Here is a 14500-nt window from a genome sequence, read left to right as displayed (position 1 = left end):
CTGCAGGTACAGTAGGTATATCTAGTATAGTGTATATCTGCTATATAATATAACTCACTCCTGTTCGATCATCTCAGCCTGGGGGTGCTGCAGGTACAGTAGGTATATCTAGTATAGTGTATATCTGCTATATAATATAACTCACTCCTGTTCGATCATCTCAGCCTGGGGGTGCTGCAGGCGTTTTGCGTCGACAGCATCCTCATCCAGGCCTTGTAGCAGCTCCAGAGAGTTCAGGATGCGCTTGTTGGTGTCGTCCTGGTACAGAGGCTGCTTGCCCTCGTTGATCTTACTCACATCCTGATACAACACAGAGCAGTCAAAGGTTATCATATGATGTTGTCAAAGACATCGAGAGCCACACAGAGCCAATTAGGAGGATGCAAACAGTCTGCCAGACTCATCAATATGATGTTGTTGTTGCATTATAAAAGGTATGACCCTATCAGAAGGTTCTGTGACATTCTATGATGTTGCATGAGGTTCTATGTAGTTCTGAGGTTCTATGCAGTTCAATGAGGTTCTACAATGTTATATGATGATCTTTGAGATTCTATCCAGTTCTGTGTGGTTTTATGATGTTCTAAGCGGTTCTATGAGGTTCTGTGTGATGCGGTTCTTTGCGGTTCTGTACCTTGTTGAGGTTCTGCTCCGTCTCATAGATGAGCTTCTCCACCTTGTCAGCATTCTTCTGCAGCTTCTCAATCAGAGCAGACAGCTCAGAGGAGGGCGCCCTGGAATGAGGAGGTGACAGTTACATTTTTGTAATTTAGCTTATGCAGAGCAACTTACAGTCAGTGCATTCAACCAAAGTAGGTCAAATCATTGCAAGTAAAACATTCTTCAAAACCGTCTTCTAGCCCAGGGATGGGCAACTCCAGTCCTCGGGGGCCTGATCGGTGTCACACTTTGGTCCCAGCTAACACACCTGACTCCAATAATCAACTAATCATGATCTTCAGTTTAGAATGCAATTAGTTGAATCAGCTGTGTTTGCTAGGGATGATGGGAAGACACCCGCTAGTTACATCTACAGACCATCTGAGGGGAAAAGATACCAGCTAGTTATATCTACAGACCATCTGTGGGGAAAAGATACCAGCTAGTTACATCTACAGACTATCTGTGGGGAAAAGATACCAGCTAGTTACATCTACAGACCATCTGAGGGGAACAGACACCAGCTAGTTACATCTACAGACCATCTGTGGGGAACAGACACCAGCTAGTTACATCTACAGACCATCTGAGGGGAACAGACCCCAGCTAGTTACAGCTACAGACTATCTGAGGGGAAAAGATACCAGCTAGTTACATCTACAGACCATCTGAGGGGAAAAGATACCAGCTAGTTACATCTACAGACTATCTGTGCTAAGTATAGAAAGACCACCATTAGGTTAAAGGGATAGTTCACAGTTGGGTAAACAGTTGGTTGAACTATCCCTTTAAAAGGAAAAGACTGCAGTTGCTGTATTTCTCTGAAAACCTTTAGAGACCATCTGTGAGTTCTCTTCCGAGTAGAAAATGGACTTGACCAAAATAAAGTTGAGCAACAGACATTAAAACTATGCCTCAAGAAAAAAGGTTGTTTGCTCCCTCATAATGTGGGCCTACACAAGTAAACAGGACCCTACTTTGATGTTTTCCCAAGCGCGGACTGTAGCTTTAAACTTTAACAAAATGTTTAACTTTGACATGCAAACGTTGACTGAGGGATAAATAAACTCTTCAGGCTGTTATAAATTAAAGATGGAACCAGTCAGTAACTAAACAGTGCCTGAGGGATAAATAAACTCTTCAGACTGTTATAAATTAAAGATGGAACCAGTCAGTAATGAAGTTCCAGTCTTCATTTTAGTGACAGACTCAGTCAGGATTAACACAGCTCTTCAGTGGGGGATGCTTAAAATGGTAGCCGTCATAAGGGAGGGAATCAGATGAGTGACTGACTGAAGCGCACTTGCTTTGCCCTCACTTCACCGTCTGCCTGCCGTGTCTGCTAACCCTGAATGAACCTGAAAGCTCCCTGCTTCACATCTCCCATGGTTCAGATAACATGGGCTGCATCTCAATAGTCTAGTAGCTTCCTCTCCTCATCTCAATAGTCTAAAGTGACTTCCTCTCCTCGTCTTCTCTCCTTTGTCTACACTAATGTAAGAGAGCACTCGACAGGTGCATGACTATTCCACGAAGGAATCCACCACATTTCTTCCTTTCTGTGATCCGATCTCACCGAGTCAGATCAGTACAGATGAAGGGAAGGAGAGGAGAGGAAGTTACGTTAGAGACTATTGAGATCTACCTCATGGTAAGAGGAATGTTGCTGACGGTATCAGTAGAGGCCTTGTTATCAGGCCCATCGTCAGACCAGACCAGGACCACCATTGTCTCTCTCTGACATACTGTTTGCATAGTGCTGTGGAAAACATTTACATTATAACACACCTTTGTTCACACTCAAAGACTAATGAATGAACTAAAACACATTGGCTCTGCAATATTTCATATAACCTAAAAGTACTGCAGTGGAGCCAACAAGAGACTACAGTATATAGCTTGGGCACTCAGTACATTACTATGCTGCACTCATCAATACTACCATCTTTTCCTTGCCAACAACAATATTGCTAAAGCAGAGACAGACTGATACCCTGGCTAAAATTAGTACTGTTTCCTATTTCAGTACGTGTCTCCAGTCTGTTTACCTGTGAGTTAAAAAAATTGAACACCTGCTGATCTTCCAGACCATCACACTAACCACTGAGCTCTGTTCAGAACACCATGCAGAGAGGAGATCTTCCAGACCATCACACTAACCACTGAGCTCTGTTCAGAACACCATGCAGAGAGGAGATCTTCCAGACCATCCCACTAACCACTGAGCTCTGTTCAGAACACCATGCAGAGAGATCTTCCAGACCATCCCACTAACCACTGAGCTCTGTTCAGAACACCATGCAGAGAGGAGATCTTCCAGACCATCCCACTAACCACTGAGCTCTGTTCAGAACACCATGCAGAGAGATCTTCCAGACCATCCCACTAACCACTGAGCTCTGTTCAGAACACCATGCAGAGAGGAGATCTTCCAGAACACCCAACGTTCCTTCTGCTGCATTCAACTAGAACAAACCCATCTGATCATACTGCACATGCAAATAAGCTACTATAAATCATCTTTGCTTTTCATACAATACTTCACACACACACACACACACACACACAAACGCATCAACTCTCTATTGAAGAGAAGACATGATGAAACATGATTGGACTCAACACCATCCATTATTCTTGTCATTGGAAGTGGAAGTCTAGTTTGTGACTCACTCCTCTCTCGTGGGAGCCTGCTATCATGGATAGTGGAGTTGGTGAAGTGCCATCAACCAGTAAAACACAATTCTGATGGCACATAAATACCACCACTCTCCTAGGTCATCATTGCACAGTGCTTGTCTTGGCTACGATGCCCTCCTGAGGGCAGAACTACTTCTAGAGTATTTCATCATCTGTCATCTCAAGGAGGGTGTTTCTTCTCCTCTTCCAACAGAACTGGTCCAACAGGTTCCATTGTCCTTTATGTAACAGAGAATGATACTTTAATAACATTTACATTTTAGTCATTTAGCAGACACTCTTATCCAGAGCGACTTACAGTTAGTGAGTGCATATTATTTAATTTTTTTCATACACCCCCCCCCCCCCCCCCCCGTGGGAAACGAACCCACTACCCTGGCGTTGCAAATGCCATGCTCTACCAACTGAGCTACACGGGACTGCTGTATGAAGTGATGAAGCTATGAGTACATTGAAGAGTAACACACATAAAAAAGTTTGATATTAGAACACCTGTTGGCTATACATATCTATCTGTAGTACTGTCTATTTCTACATGCCTGAAGCTGGGTATTGGACTGGGGTTCTCATCAAGTCTATACAATTGTGAGATCTTATTCAGACAGGTTGATTTATCATATACCAATACTTTTCAAAATATTCCAAAACACTTTCAGCGTTTGCTTTAGCCTGATGAACAGGGTGTGGTCTTTTGTGACGGTTTCATATTCTATTGGTTCCAGGCTAGCTCAATCAAGCCCAGATAGAGGATTTGAAAGGATTTCAACCCAGGTCTGGTATGTGATGAATCAGATTGTCTGAATAAGATATCACTGTTGTATGGACTTGAGCAGAAACCCAGTACCCAGCTTCAGGCACATAGAAATAGACAGTACTAGAAAGTACTAGATATAATATACATAGCGTTAGTAGACAGGTGTTCTAATATGAGAAATGTACAACTGTTTGCATATGTGACCTTTCAAGGCATTCATAGTTTGATGTAATCATATTTGCAGGTTTCCATGCCCCGGCTTGACACTTGAATGAAGTAATACATTATAGTCCTTGCCAAATCTATACAAAAGTCAGTGTGATTGCATTGCACACTGTGCAAAGAGTCTGGGTGTTTTGAACCACTGACAAACTGCTGGATTCTTGTGAAACTGGCATTGGCTCCACCTGGGGAAAAATGACTTGATGTCCACTGGCTCCAACTGGGGCCGAGGTTATTATTGGTCAATCATTTCTCTCCCCTCTCTCTCTAACTCACTGATGAGGATGGCTCTCTTTTCTTGATATATGCTGATGAATAGACTCCTTACTGTCCTGTGAGTGAGTGAGTGAGTGAGTGAGTGAGTGAGTGAGTGAGTGAGTGCGTCTCACAACATACATTCTCCTTACAACTACTACTGCATGAAAAGCTATCATGTGAGATGCATAAGCGGAGTAGTGGAAATTCAAATGGTTCTCTTTTGATTAACAGTCCAGCTCTCACTGCAGGACTTAATGTGAGCCCCAAACGATTCTCTTTAGATTCACAGTCACACTCTCACTGCAGGACTTAATGTGAGCCCCAAACGGTTCTCTATTCCCTATATAGTGTACTACTATAGTGCACTACTTTTGATCAAGGCCCATAGGGCTTTATAGCCTGAGTGGATACTTTTTAAAGAAGCCATGTTTCTGTCTTAACAGGAACAGAGAGGCCTTAGGGAAATACAGCATGTATCCTCCTTTATAGAACAGAGAGGCCTTAGGGTAATACAGCATGTATCCTCCTTTATAGAACAGAGAGGACTTAGGGTAATACAGCATGTATCCTCCTTTATAGAACAGAGAGGCCTTAGGGTAATACAGCATGTATCCTCCTTTATAGAACAGAGAGGCCTTAGGGTAATACAGCATGTATCCTCCTTTATAGAACAGAGAGACCTTAGGGTAATACAGCATGTATCCTCCTTTATAGAACAGAGAGGCCTTAGGGTAATACAGCATGTATCCTCCTTTATAGAACAGAGAGGCCTTAGGGTAATACAGCATGTATCCTCCTTTATAGAACAGAGAGGCCTTAGGGTAATACAGCATGTATCCTCCTTTATAGAACAGAGAGGCCTTAGGGTAATACAGCATGTATCCTCCTTTATAGAACAGAGAGGCCTTAGGGTAATACAGCATGTATCCTCCTTTATAGAACAGAGAGACCTTAGGGTAATACAGCATGTATCCTCCTTTATAGAACCATGACAGAGACCAGCCAGAAAGACTAACACTTGACAGTGTGTGTGAGTTCAAAGGCCTTGTTGAAAGGGCCCTAATGCAGTTCTGTGTTTTTAACCAGCCATAGATAGTCTGTGTGTCTGTGTCTGTGTGTGTGTGTGTGTGTGTGTGTTGATGTCATTATCACACGCACGGACACACCACACACACACACACTTCAGAATAGAAGGCCACCACGGTATCTGATAAAGGACCCACATTTCGTCAGGGTCAGAAGACGCCATTTTTGTCATTTTTCAAATCATTTTTTCAAATCATTTAAAAAGTCTCACGTCTCTCAACCTAAATGACAGTTGTTCCAAACACCATTCGACCTAAGGCCTAAAGCAGCGTTTCCCAAACTCGGTCCTCTACACTACACAGCTGATTTAAGTGATCAAAGCTTGATGATGAGTTGATGATTTGAAATCAGCTGTGTAGTGTGCTCGGGTAAAAGCTAAACGTGCACCACTTGGGGTCCCGAGGACAGAGCAGGGAAACCCTGGCCTAAAGGAAAGAGCACGCATATAGACTGTCCTGAAGGAAAGAGCACGCATATAGACTGTCCTGAAGGAAAGAGCACGCATATAGACTGTCCTGAAGGAAAGAGCACGCATATAGACTGTCCTTGTCACACCCTGGTGCTGGGACTCATTATTGTTGATCCAGGGTGTGTGCAGTCTATGTGTTTGTGTTCTATGTTGGGTGTCTAGGTTGTTGTTTTCTAGGTTGGTTCAATGACTCCCAATCGGAGGTAACGAGTGTCAGCTGTTCGGCTCGTTATCTCTGATTGGGAGCCATATTTATTTCTGTTTGTTTTCCTGTGGGGTTTGTGGGTTTTTGTTTCCGTGTTGCTGTTTGTTGTATTCAGCAGTGAACTTCACTTTCGTCATTTTTGGTTTGTTGTTTTGATCGTGGTTTCTTTATTAAATAAAAGTCTACGATGTTCGCTCAACACGCTGCGCTATGGTCCTCCTCCTCTATGTATGACGACCGTGATAGAAAAACCCACCAGAATAGGACCAAGCAGCGCGTCCAGGAGCAAAGGGTCTGGACATGGAAGGAACTGTTGGAAGGTAAAGGGTCATGGACTTGGGAGGAGATCCTGGAGGGTATGGATCGCCGTCCATGGAGCGAGACGGTGGAGAGGCGACGGCGAGAGGAGCAACGGCGTCGGCAGAGCCAACGTCGTAAGGACGAGAGGCAACCCCAAGAAATTTTTTGGGGGGGGCACATGGCTTGGGCGACGGAGCAGCAGGAGGCCGCCACAAGGCAGAGTCAGAGGGCTGCCAGGTTAAGGGGGCTGACGGAGGCAGAGAAGGGAAGGATTCAGTGGGCTACCAGGTCAAGGGGGCTACTGGGTAAAGCAGAGAGGGAAGGTGTTGAGGCACGGCGTGAGGTACTGGGGTGTGTAACCAGTTCGGTCCGGCCCGTTCCTAGTCCCAAGGTGCAGCCAGTAGTGTGTGTTCCCCGTACGGTACAGCCTGTTCCGGTCCCTCGCACTAAGTGTAAGGTGCGCGTCGCCAGCCCAGCCCGGCCTGTTCCTACTCCACGCACCAGGGATACGGTGCGCTTCACCAGCCCAGCCCGGCCTGTTCCTACTCCACGCACCAGGGATACGGTGCGCTTCGCCAGCCCAGCCCGGCCTGTTCCTACTCCACGCACCAGGGATACGGTGCGCTTCGCCAGCCCAGCCCGGCCTGTTCCTACTCCACGCACCAGGGATACGGTGCGCTTCACCAGCCCGGCCCGGCCTGTTCCGGCCACTCACACCAGGGATACGGTGCGCGTCGCCAGCCCCGCCCGGCCTGTTCCTGCTCTCCGCACTAGGCGTGAGGTGAGTCCCCAGGGTCCAGCATGCCCTGTTCCGGCTCCCCGCACTAGGCGTTATGGGAGTCCCCAGGGTCCAGCATGCCCTGTTCCGACTCCCCGCACTAGCCCTGAGATGCGTGTCCTCAGCCCGGTACCTCCAATTCCGGCACCACGCATCAGGCCTACGGTGCGTCCCCAGGGCCAAGCATGCCCTGTTGCTTCTCCCCGCACTAGCCCTGAGATGCGTATCCGCAGCCCGTTACCTCCTGTTCCGGCACCACGCACCAGGCCTACGATGCGCCTCAGACGGCCAGAGTCTGCCGTCTGCCCAACGGGGCCTGAACTGTCCGTCTGCCCAACGCCGTTTGAACTGCCCGTCTGCCCAACGGCGCCTGAACTGCCCGTCTGCCCAACGCCGTCTGAACTGTCCGTCGGCCAAGCGCCGCAGGAGCTGCCCGTCTGCCATGAGCCTGCAAAGCCGCCCGTCTGCCATGAGCCTACAGAGCCGTCCGCCAGACCGGAGCCGCTAGAGCTCTCCGCCAGACAGGAGCAGCCAGAGCCTTCCGCCAGACAGGATCAGCCAGAGCCTTCCGCCAGACAGGATCAGCCAGAGCCTTCCGCCAGACAGGATCAGCCAGAGCCTTCCGCCAGACAGGATCAGCCTGATCCTTCTGCCAGACAGGATCCGCCAGAGCAAGCCAGCCAGGATCCGCCATTTAGTCCGGTACTGTCCCTTAGCCCGGTGCTGCCCCTTAGTCCGGTGCTGCCTCTTAGTCCGGTACTGCCCCTTAGTCCGGTGCTGCCCCTTAGTCCGGTGCTGCCTCTTAGTCAGGTGCTGCCCCTTAAACCGGTGGGGGTCATTTGGAGGAGGCTACATAAGCGGGAAGTGACTATGGTGGGGTGGTGGTCTAGGCCGGAGCCAGAACCGCCACCGAGGAGGTATGCCCACCCAGCCCTCCCCTGTTTGGGGGTTTTGAGGCGCGGTCGCAGTCCGCGCCTTTAGGGGGGGGTACTGTCACACCCTGGTGCTGGGACTCATTATTGTTGATCCAGGGTGTGTGCAGTCTATGTGTTTGTGTTCTATGTTGGGTGTCTAGGTTGTTGTTTTCTAGGTTGGTTCAATGACTCCCAATCGGAGGTAACGAGTGTCAGCTGTTCGGCTCGTTATCTCTGATTGGGAGCCATATTTATTTCTGTTTGTTTTCCTGTGGGGTTTGTGGGTTTTTGTTTCCGTGTTGCTGTTTGTTGTATTCAGCAGTGAACTTCACTTTCGTCATTTTTGGTTTGTTGTTTTGATCGTGGTTTCTTTATTAAATAAAAGTCTACGATGTTCGCTCAACACGCTGCGCTTTGGTCTCATCCTTTCGACGATCGTGATAGTCCTGAAGGAAAGAGCACGCATATAGACTGTCCTGAAGGAAAGAGCACGCATATAGACTGTCCTGAAGGAAAGAGCACGCATATAGACTGTCCTGAAGGAAAGAGCACGCATATAGACTGTCCTGAAGGAAAGAGCACGCATATAGACTGTCCTGAAGGAAAGAGCATGCATATAGACTGTCCTGAAAAGTACATTTGTAGAAGTTAGTACATTTGTAGAAGTTAGTACATTTGTAGAAGTTAGTACATTTGTAGGAGTTCTTACGACACTGTCATAGCAATAAGACGGCTGGGTAGCCTAGCGGTTAAGAGCATTGGGCCAGTAACCGAAAGGTCGCTGGTTCGAATCCCCGAGCTGGCTATGTGAAAACTCTGTCGACGTGCCCTTGAACAAGGCACTCAACCCTAATTGCTCCTGTAAGTCACTCCGAATAACTAAAATGTAAATAATATGCAAATTAGTCCTATGTTGATTTGTATCTGTCATGAGACGTGAAGTTTGCATTCATCATATGATGTGCTGTTACCATATGGTGTGATAACTTCCGGCATATGAACCTTAGTTTACGGCATTACAATTCCACTAACAAACATGTTGAGTATGCATACAGTACATCACATGTTTGGATGGCCTGGAGAGGTGGGCCTCTGGTCTGCAGTTTGTATTAGAAGGATGCTAACAAACATTGTTCCAATATGTTCTGTTTTCAACCACACTTCCTCATCTATTCTCTCTCTCTGTTGTTTAATTCTGAAACTGGCAGCTAAACATCTCTCTGAATAAGGAGTAAAGTCATTTCCAAGGAAAGGGAGAGAGGGACAAATTGAAACCAGGAGGTAAGTGAGTCATTGAGGGTATGGAGGGAGGACTGAGATCCAGATGAACTTCCCAGCAACCAAGGCCCAGATCAGATGAACCCTTCCTAGACCCCAACTCCTTCAAATATGAACTTCCCAGCAACCAAGGCCCAGATCAGATCCATTAGGGTCCCTAGATCCTTCAGTATTAATTAATAGATCTGTGAAGGGGTCGGAGCTAAAGGAAGGTACTAGGAACCTAAATGGAACTGGGCTCATGTGTCCATTGTGTGCCATCTGTCAAGGGTGTGTTCAGAAAGGTGAAACGGTCACAACGTTACAGAATACAGCTTCTGTTCACTAGCCTCCAGCTGATAGGAGAAACATGTCTGCTCTAGTACTTCTCTCTGCAAAGCTCTGATGAGTTTCAACCAGAGGAGTTAACCCCAAATACTTTGCTTCGGAACTCACTGGTGTCATGCTTCTATGTGATTGGGCCATACAGGTGTCACGCTTGTTTGTGATTGGTCCATACAGTTGTCACGCTTGTTTGTGATTGGAAAATGCCCGTTTTAGATCGACCAAAACATAATAACAAAATAACAAGCACACCTGGCTGCAACAGACCTCTATTAGATGTACTGTATGAGACAATCTTCTGTTATAACCCTGGCAGACAGACAGACCTCTATTAGATGTACTGTATGAGACAATCTTCTGTTCTAACCCTGGCAGACAGACAGACAGTAGGCCTCATCCTCACCTGCAGGGCTGTAGACTGTGTGTGTTTGTCTGTCTGTCTGTCTGTCTGTCTGTCTGTCTGTGTGTTTGTGTGTGTGTGTGTGTGTGTGTGAATCCCTTTAGCCCAGCAGCTCCTCTCTGTTCTACCTGTTGTAACAGGTACCTGTTCTGTTCCTTTGAAGCTCTCCTTCCCCAACAACTACCTGGGATTAACACACACTAAGATATTCACCTGCACCAACAAGAACCACACCAACCAGAACCACACCAATCAGAACCACACCTGCACCAACCAGAACCACACCAACCAGAACCACACCTGCACCAACCAGAACCACACCAACCAGAACCACACCAATCAGAACCACACCTGCACCAACCAGAACCACACCAACCAGAACCACACCTGCACCAACCAGAACAAACCAAAACCTATAAAAGCAACGCAACAGCACACAATGGTGAGGGTGGGGCTGCTGTCGCGTCGCTAAGATTCCATTGCACCTCCCATCTCTCTACCAGCGTCGGGTAAAAGCGGAAGAGATGCTGACTTATAACTTGTTACATAAGACAGAACATACGGTCGTCACATGACGCTGATAGTATTCTATCATTTCTACCATAGTATTTCTACCATAGTATTTCTACCATAGTATTTCTACCGTAGGGGAGTGATGTAGACTCGCTGCACCTCTATTCAATCAATAACTCTTATATCCTCCCACCTAGGCTGAGTCATTCTCATATTCCATTCTGACTCCAATCAAGACTTATTGAATATCCCTAAGATCACCAATATTTTTTAAAACATTTTTAGTCATTTAGCAGAATTTAGCAGACGCTCTTATCCAGAGCGACTTACAGGAGCAATTAGGGTTAAGTGCCTTGCTCAAGGACAGATTTTTCACCTAGTCGGCACCTAGTCGGCTCGGGGATTAGAACCAGCAACCTTTCGGTTACTGGCACAACGCTCTTAACCACCTGACTCCCACTAACACTAAATAATGCATGAGTAATAAGTCATTATTTCAAAGGGTCTTGAAACCCAGAAGTTGTGATGTGCTGACCAACATTAAACCACTGCCCCCAGAAGTTGTGATGTGTTGATCAACATTAAACCACTTGCCCCCAGAAGTTGTGATGTGTTGATCAACATTAAACCACTGCCCCAAGAAGTTGTGATGTGCTGACCAACATTAAACCACTGCCCCCAGAAGTTGTGATGTGTTGATCAAGATTAAACCACTGCCCCCAGAAGTTGTGATGTGTTGACCAACATTAAACCACTGCCCCCAGAAGTTGTGATGTGCTGACCAACATTAAACCACTGCCCCCAGAAGTTGTGATGTGCTGACCAACATTAAACCACTGCCCCCAGAAGTTGTGATGCAGTCTACAGGGTCCACACTCAAAAAAAGAGAGTTGCTTTAATCTAAAGGCTGATACAGTAAAGACAGTTGGTGACCCACATCTAATAAATCAAATTCTGGGAAGTAATACATTCCCTGGTTTTCCAGAAATCCTGGTTGGAGGACTGATTCCCTCCTGATTACGGAAACCCTCCAACCGGTATTTTGGGAAAACCATGGAGCGCATGCGCACACGCACACACGCGCGCGCGCGCACGCACACACACACACAGCACACACAATGTGTGTGGTTTTCATTATTCCAACATGGTGTCTGACTCATATGTTGAAACATAAAAGCTCCATCCACTAACTAGAAACAGTTTTAAAGCTAGCTAGGCCTTTCCTTCGATATGGGACAAGATACATTCCCTTCCTTCCTGAAGTCAGAGATGAGCCGTCCATTAAGGCTTTGTCCCCAATGGCACCCTATTCCCAAAAGGGCTTTGGTCAAAAGTAGTGCACTAATTAGGGAATAGGGTGCCATTTGGGACGCACTCTGTCCCAGAGCCATACATTTACATAGATAACCATTGGAAACAGATTAGCTAGCTAACCTCTCATGTTCCAAGCCAAAGGAGTGATGTTATTACTAGGTGGCCCTGACTCTATCCTCCCCCTCCTCCCCTCCCGCCTCTCCTCTCCTCTCCTCTCCTCCCCTCCTCCTCCTCCTCCTCCCCCTCCTCCCCTCGATGAGTGACAACCTGCATGCTCTGTGCTCTCTCTGTTCAGAGACACTGGCGACATCTCAAATGGAAACCTATTCCCTATATAGGGCACTACTTTAGACCAGGGCCCATAGGGGTGTAGTGTGCCATTTGGGATCCATTCACTGACCGCATGAACTGATAGTGAAAAGTGACAGCTGAAAATGTAGATATTGTGGATAAGGATTTGGGGATTTTTTGGGGCAGCTTGTCTCCAATCACATACACTATTCACAGGTAGGAGTGCATGTTTAAACACCTCACTATATTATTATATAAGAATAGATGTATATTGTTCATAAGAACAAAGACATATGATTGGATTCAATCAAAAATATTTTTTCAGATACAGTAGCCTAATATTTTACTATATTTTGGCAAAAAATGAGGTCAATACTTTCTTGAAGTGAAAAGTAGTTTAACAGGGCTGGGTTGAAGTCCATCACCATCTCTTCTCCCACTCTACCCCGAAAGCAAAAGTTCTCAAACCAGTTACTGCCGTTAGCATGCAGCCACACCCTCGAGTCAAGTTAAAAGGACATTCAATACATAAGCTAAGGCTACACAAACAATATCATTACAAGCAATTTTCCAGAGTTGTATAAACTTTGGAATATGACTTAACCCTTATGCAACGTGGCTTAATTTATTCTATGACATAGTGCTACAATGTCCCAGGATCGTCGTCAAGTTATAATATACGCGTTATCATAAACGATCATAAATAGAATCCTGAAACATTCTGACAGCAGGAGTGTCATTTATCAACTTGTCAAACTTCCAACTTGACTTTATCTTTCGTCATGCGACATTAAAAGAAACTTGCACAGTGATTACAAAGTTATAAATCGCTATCTATAACCACCAAGATAACTTTCAACATAGAAACAACTACTCACTTTTTCGTTGGCGTGATGGTCACGCTATTCTTCGAGGGTTTTTTCTTGAACATTTTGAAAGCGGGACGACTCGGATTCTTCTCCCGTAAACACCTGTCTCTTCTTCTGCTTCTCTCTGTGAAGATATCCCGTAGCGAGAGGCGAGGCTTCTTTCTGAGTTCTCTGGTATGTTCTCTCTCCTCCTCGGACAGGTAGGTATGTTCCAGTACGCTCCACAGACAAATGGAAATGTCAAATAATGAGATTCGGCGACGCCCACTAGCGCTAATTCCTTCCAGCAGTCAGCGCAGGCAAAACCGAGCTCTAGTAAAGGAGGGGGTGGACTGTGGATTCCTCCCTGTATGTGGTGCATAACTGTCACCTATGAACGCGTGGGCGGGGCTGCTTTTATTCTTACAGGTGGATACCGCACCTTTTACGCCTGGACATTGCTACTATGTTATCAACATATTGCCATTTGCTCAGATGAAAATGCAACTATCATTTAAAGAACATGAGTAGCTAAGTTAATGATCAAGTAAGTGTTTGAGAGAGCAGTCAAAGCAGTCAAAGCGAAACTATGACATTGTTGTTACAGGTCACATTGACACATGTTGGTTACAGGTTACAGGTCAGGCTGTAATACATTGACACATGTTGGACCAGTTCACCATTATCAGAAGTAGTGTATGTTATGATAAAGTGTTACAGTGTTGACCATGGTTCTGAGGAGGAGGGGTGTAGTTGGACAATGACAGGGTGGCTACATTGTAACCATGGAGACAGAACAGTGTACATTACTCCTCTCTCAGCTATGGAATCCTCGACGACAAGGACACTCCCTTGGGGTGTGTGTGTGTGTGTTTGTTTGGGGGAGGGAGTGACGCTTCAAAAGGACAGCACTGGCAGAGCCAGTCTGACCTGCCGCTGCCTCCTGTGTGAGTGTGACAGTGATATGACTCAAGTTTCAGGAGTCTTCTCAGCCTAACTAGGCCATGTGTGTCTTCTTGACCCAGAGAGACAGACAGACAGGCAGACAGACAGGAGTTCAGTGTAATTGAGATGACAGATCAGACAGACAGACAGGAGTTCAGTGTAATTGAGATGACAGATCAGACAGACAGACAGGAGTTCAGTGTAATTGAGATGACAGACAGACAGACAGACAGACAGACAG

At 46.2% G+C, this 14500-nt stretch overlaps 1 protein-coding gene across 1 annotated transcript; it reads right to left on the bottom strand.

Annotated features, from left to right (window-relative positions):
- Positions 1-141: 141 nt before the first annotated feature.
- Positions 142-13494, bottom strand: LOC311103272 (periplakin-like; the record flags this gene model as incomplete). The annotated part of the gene is made up of 3 exons (XM_084144804.1): positions 13345-13494; positions 635-734; positions 142-300 (listed from the first exon to the last, which is right to left on the bottom strand). The coding sequence occupies exons 1-3, from the start codon at positions 13395-13397 to the stop codon at positions 142-144; spliced, it is 312 nt and encodes a 103-aa protein (XP_084000930.1). The 5' UTR covers positions 13398-13494.
- Positions 13495-14500: the final 1006 nt, after the last annotated feature.

This window comes from Coregonus lavaretus (assembly GCF_964263955.1).
Source record: "Coregonus lavaretus genome assembly, chromosome: 28".
Taxonomy (NCBI): domain Eukaryota; kingdom Metazoa; phylum Chordata; class Actinopteri; order Salmoniformes; family Salmonidae; genus Coregonus; species Coregonus lavaretus.
Note: the sequence above shows the minus strand (reverse complement) of the source record. Positions and strands in the feature narration are given on the sequence as shown.